This window comes from Pygocentrus nattereri, chromosome 2 (genome assembly GCF_015220715.1).
Source record: "Pygocentrus nattereri isolate fPygNat1 chromosome 2, fPygNat1.pri, whole genome shotgun sequence".
NCBI classification, from domain to species: Eukaryota; Metazoa; Chordata; class Actinopteri; order Characiformes; family Serrasalmidae; genus Pygocentrus; species Pygocentrus nattereri.
In genome coordinates this window covers 26,789,304-26,795,085 of record NC_051212.1, presented here as the reverse complement: position 1 = coordinate 26,795,085, position 5,782 = coordinate 26,789,304, and the positions used below count along the sequence as shown (strand labels likewise).

The following is a 5,782-nucleotide window of genomic DNA, read 5'->3' as shown; positions in this document are numbered from 1 at the left end:
AATAAGCCCTGTTCTGATTGGTTGTGCTGTATTTGGTGCAAACAGCATCAACAGACCGTTAATACCAAGGAATCATCACTTAAATGAGATTTACAGAATGAAAGTGCAAATCTGCAGGAATTCATGCCACTAAGAAGTGATGCTGTCTGGAGAGCAAAGGGAGTCTGTACCCACTATTAGTATAGTGTTCCTAACAAAGTGCTCTGTGTGTGTGTGTGTGTGTGTATGTATATATGTGTGTGTGTGTGTGTGTGTATGTATGTGTGTGTATGTGTATATATATATATATACATATATATATATCTCTTGAAAATGCCTATTGCCCTTTACATTATTCATTTGCATTAAAAGTGAAGTAGGTTTTTTCTTATATTTTGGAAGCATGAGGTTTTGTTCCAACAACAGCGATGTGTATGTATGTTTATAAAAATATCATAAAGTCCTCAGCCCATACAGTCCATTTCTTTCGAAGTAGCCTGTTTGAATTCACTGTTTTTGCGATGTCTTGAAAACAAATGTCAAGTAACAATTATTCTGTTGTGCCATCAGAGTTAGCTCACCAGAATTGAAGAAAGAAAAGAAAAAAAATGTTATGCAGTAATAATTAGATTGTCGTTTAGTAAGGTACTGTGTTTGGAGTAATGATGATGATTACCAGAGGAATATATAACTGGACCGATTGCTGTTGAATTGTTAGAAATGTGCTATACTAGAATCTGTGAATGCATCTTGTTTGGAAGCTGTGAAGATAAGGTTTCTTGTCTCTAAAAGTTGATGCCTGTTCATTCATCTATTTTAAAATGCTTAAAGCTCTTTTTTAAGCAATGAAGCAAAGCAAAAAGGAAAATTTCATTTTCCATGATATGGGCACATTAAAGACTTATGAAGAGGTGAATGAGGTTAGCATGTTACCCCTATATGTAAGTTTGCTGCTCTCTAGTCCCGTGTCCTGTCCATTGTTTAACCCTTGGCCTGGTGATAAGCCTGTGATGTTCTTATCAACCCCTCCAGTCATCCTTGCTCATTTTTACTGACTGCATTCTCGCCCAGAGCCCCAGAGGATCGCGCTCATCCCCGTCACAAATATTAAGCAAACATATGAGGTCACAACTGGGTACAAAAAGGCAGAGAGAAAGGAGAGGCTGAACAAAGAGAGGGGGGTGAAGGAGAGACGAGCAGACTGAAAGTCTCAGTAGGGCTGACTGGAAAATATTTAAGGCTGTAGAGTCACTTTTGCCCAAGTTTAGAGAGAATTCTGAGAAAACATTGGCTCAGCATGCAGGAGCAAAGACACTTCAGCAGAAAAGCTGTGGCAACCTGGTGCCTGGTGCTCATTGTGCTTGTCCAGCAGGTAAATCTGTTTCTTTTTTGCCTTTTTTATGTCAAATAACTTTACTCTGCCTTGACAGTTAATTCTAATGTTCATGTGTGATTGCATGACATTTTCAGTAACATAAACAAATGCAGACAATAAATTCTTACAGAGCCAGTTCCCTAGATTCAGATTATGCTTAGGCTAGACTAAAATGCTTTCAATGGTGAATAACCACAGGGATGTGCAATTTAGTTAACTAGACATTATCCAGGCCATGGAAACTGGCTGATAGTGTTTTTTTTTATTTTTTTTTTTTTTTTTTTTTTTTTTTTTTATAATTATACTACTTTTATGATAAGTTCTGTATTGCTCCTGCTCAGTGCTTTATATTTTGACATCTGCAATAACTACTCTCAACATGATTGTCACCTTGTCTGTTTTTAAGCTTTCTTGCTGTACTTTGATATATTGATTATATAAATAATGTGTGTGTATATTTTTGTTTAAGGTGACTTCTAGTCCTGTTCCAGAGCTGGGCAGCAGCTCAGGTTCTCAGAAAGGAGCTCAGAGGTCACTCAGGAGGTCAGCTCGCACGACCCCTCTTTGGAGGATCATGGGCACTAAACCCCATGGAGCCTATTGCCAGAATAACTTTGAGTGTTCCACAGGCGTATGCAGGTATGCTTGTATTAGAGATCTTAAGTTTCATGCATCTTGTAATATTTCACTGAGTTGTTACAATTTGACTATTATGGCCATTTTCATGGCAGCAAATTCTATTTTTAGTCACAAAATTCATGCTGTAAAAAATAATTAAGTTCTTTCTAAATGGCTTTTGGCTTGAACATTTGGTTCTAGGAGGAAAAAAAACTTTCATTGGTGAAGAACCTGTAGATTACATTTGACTCCTATGACTCCCACATGTGGAAAATGTTTGGCCTGGCCAGTCCCATGAGGTGCCTTATATCTTGCTAAAGATTCATCTTTTGCAAAAATCTATTAAAAGATTCTTTAGAGCAGTGGTTCTCATACTGATCCTCAGGGACCCCCAGACAGTCCACATTTTTAATTCAGCCGAACTTATAACAAAAATGTAGACCGTCTAGGGGGACTATGAGGAGCCATGTGAGAACCACTACTTTAGACAACCAAAAGTGGTTCTTCAATGACATTGCTATAAAAAAGACCTGTTCTTTACTGTATGCTTTGTGTAAATCAAATAGTGCTTATTTTCCTTACAGAGATGGCCATTGTTCCTTCATCCATCCAATTCAGTCCTAAGAGTGAGAGAGGTTTCTACATCTCCAGCCCAAGTGAGGATGACTGTCCAGCTCCTGCACGAAAACCTGTTTTTACCTGGTGGGCTTGATTCAGTCAGCAGTGAAGGGAAAATGTAACATGTAGCACAGTGTGTCAGAAGGCAGGCTAAACAAAGAGTAGATTAGAGTGTTTGTGTCTACTGATAGTAGTAGATGCAATACAAAGTGGTACGAATCTGAAGTTTTTAGGCAGGCATGTTACACTCATAATAAATTCTAATCATATTGGCTCATAATACTCATGTAAACTATCTCTCCAGTGTATCAACATGGACCTCATAACCTACAGTACAGTACATTTATACTACTACAGTATGTCTTCTATTTAATAACAAATCCTTCTAATGTTTTCTGACCAAGGTCAGCATATTTTATCATATACTACAGCTATATCAGATTTCAGGTGGTGCTAGTGATGGAGGTGTAATGGGTTCAGTACTGGATAAACATTAAGCCTAGAAACTGGTGGTTTCAAGAAAAGCACTTATTAGTATTAGACAAAGCCATAAATGGATACTATGCAGGTAGATCTGGCAGCACGTTGTAAGTACAGATTGTGCAGAGTTTCAACCTGAGTGTCAGTGAACTACAGATATTCTGGGGTAGAAAAGGGAGAGAAAGTGTGAACAAAAGTGCAAAGGTAGCCTCTGTCAGCTGAGGGAAGCTATTAATAATGTCATGTTGTTCATATCAGTTTCTGTTCTAATGTTTTTCAGGGTTTTTTTTTTTTAACATAAATTTCTATTTATGTAACTGCTGATACAGAGCTGACCATCATGCATCTTTTCTGTCAACTGTCCTTTTATGTTCCAGATAATCCATTTATTATATTCTTTATATACTCATTTTGTATTCTTCAGCTGAGGCTTTTCATTGGCTCAGAAAGTAAGAAATGCTCTGATACTGTAACCTTAGTCAGGTATTTTAGATAAGTCATCCTTGAATGTTTGTGTGTACTGTTTGCTTTCAATGTAGTACATTTTCCTGTTATGCATGCTGCATGTGATATTTGAGTGAATCATTATTAAGTAAATAAAAGCACTTTTGTATGACTTTGTGTATGTGATATGAAGTTAAATAAAATACAAAGTTGTGTCTATAATGAGATGTTCCAATGACAAGGGGAAAGACTCAGGGAAACTTCAGCATTAACTAAACATGTAAAATATACTGATCAGGCATAACATTATGACTACCTCCTTGTTTCTACGCTCATGGTCAATTTTATCAGCTCCACTTTGCACTTTGTAGTTCTACAGTTACAGACTGTAGTCCATCTGGTTCTCTGCACACTTTGTTAGCCCTATTTCACCCTGTTCATAGAGCTGGTCCTATTTGTGTGGTGAATCATTCTCAGCACTGCAGTAACACTGACATGGTGGTGGTGCGTTGGTGTTGTGCTGGTACGAGTGGATCAGAGAGTGCTGCAGGAGTTTTTAAACCGTGTCCACTCACTGTCCACTCTATTAGACACTCCAACCTTGTCGGTCCACCTGAGTCAGAGACGACAGCTCATCTGCTGCTGCACAGTTTGTGTTGGTCATCATGTAATCCTTCATCAGTGGTCAAAGGACGCTGCCCAGAGGACACTGTTGGCTGGATATTGTTGGTTGGTGGACTATTCTCGGTCCAGCAGTGACACTGAGGTGTTTAAAAACATCAGCAGCACTGCTGTGTCTGATCAACTCAGAACAGCACAACACACACTAACACACCACCACATGTTACTGCAGTGCTGAGAATGATCCACCACCCAAATTGTACATGCTAACAAAGTATGCAGAGAAACAGATGGACTACATTCTGTAATTGTAGAACTACAAAGTGCACCTATATGATAAGTGGAGCTGATAAAATGTGGTGATAATGTTATGCCTGATCGGTGTATATGCCTTTCTACCACTTTTAGTCCCTCACAGTTTAATATGTTGGCTCTCCAGCCCTGATCAAGTACAACCTGAATTCCCATGAAGTTGGGACGTTGTCTAAAACATAAATAAAAGCAAAATACAATGATTTGCAAATTCTTTTCAACCTATATTCAATTGATTACACTACAAAGACAAGATATTAATGTTCAAACAGATAAATTTTATTGTTATTTGCAAATATTCACTCATTTTGAATTTGATGCCTGCAACACGTTCCAAAGAAGTTGGGACAGGGGCATGTTTACCACTGTGTTGCGTCACCTTTCCTTGTAACAACACTCAATAAGTGTTTGGGAACTGAGGACACTAATTGTTGAAGCTTTGTAGGTAGAATTCTTTCCCATTCTTCCTTGATGTACAACTTCAGTTGCTCAACAGTCCGGGGTCTCCGTTGTCATATTTTGCGCTTCATAATGCGCCACACATTTTCAATGGGAGACAGGTCTGGACTGCAGGCTGGCCAGTCTAGTACCCGCACTCTTTTACTACGAAGCCACGCTGTTGTAACACGTGCAGAATGTGGCTTGGCATTGTCTTGCTGAAATAAGCAGGACATCCCTGAAAAAGACGTTGCTTGGATGGCAGCATATGTTGCTCCAAAACCTGTATGTACCTTTCAGCATTAATGGTGCCTTCACAGATGTGCAAGTTATACACACCCCCATACCATCAGAGATGCTGGCTTTTGAACTTTGCGCTGATAACAACCCGGACAGTCCTTTTCCTCTTTGGCCCGGAGGACAAGACGTCCATGATTTCCAAAAACAATTTCAATTTGAAATGTGAACTCGTCAGACCACAGGACACTTTTCCACTTTGCGTCAGTCCATCTCAGATGAGCTCGGGCCCAAAGAAGCTGGCGGTGTTTCTGGGTGTTGTTGATATGTGGCTTTCACTTTGCATGGCAGAGTTTTAACTTGCACTTGTAGATGGAGCGACGAACTGACAATGGTTTTCTGAAGTGTTCCTGAGCCCATGTGGTAATATCCGTTACAGAATGATCGGTTTTTAGGGGGGATCGAAGGTCACGGGCATTCAATGTTGGTTTTCTGCCTTGTCGCTTACTTGCAGAGATTTCTCCAGATTCTCTGAATCTTTTGATGATATTATGGTCTGTAGATGATGATAATCCCTAAATTCCTTGCAATTGCACATTGAGAAACATAGTTCTTAAACTGTTGGACTATTTGCTCACACAGTCGTTCACAAAGTGATTA

At 39.2% G+C, this 5,782-nt stretch overlaps 1 protein-coding gene across 1 annotated transcript; it reads left to right on the top strand.

The window, feature by feature from the left end:
• The first annotated feature begins 1,161 nt into the window (after positions 1–1,161).
• Positions 1,162–3,714, top strand: leap2 (liver-expressed antimicrobial peptide 2). Its single transcript, XM_017709832.2, has 3 exons — positions 1,162–1,351; positions 1,824–1,993; positions 2,557–3,714. Exons 1-3 carry the CDS (start codon positions 1,277–1,279, stop codon positions 2,594–2,596), a joined length of 285 nt encoding a protein of 94 aa, XP_017565321.1. The 5' UTR covers positions 1,162–1,276; the 3' UTR covers positions 2,597–3,714.
• The last annotated feature ends 2,068 nt before the right edge of the window (positions 3,715–5,782 follow it).

Bases quoted from the DNA above. Each gene is read 5' to 3' on its own strand.
- leap2 (XM_017709832.2), top strand. From the start codon at position 1,277: ATGCAGGAGCAAAGACACTTCAGCAGAAAAGCTGTGGCAACCTGGTGC. The intron at 1,352-1,823 runs GTAAATCTGTTT...TTTTTGTTTAAG, and splicing joins TCATTGTGCTTGTCCAGCAG to GTGACTTCTAGTCCTGTTCC. The intron at 1,994-2,556 runs GTATGCTTGTAT...TTTTCCTTACAG, and splicing joins TGTTCCACAGGCGTATGCAG to AGATGGCCATTGTTCCTTCA.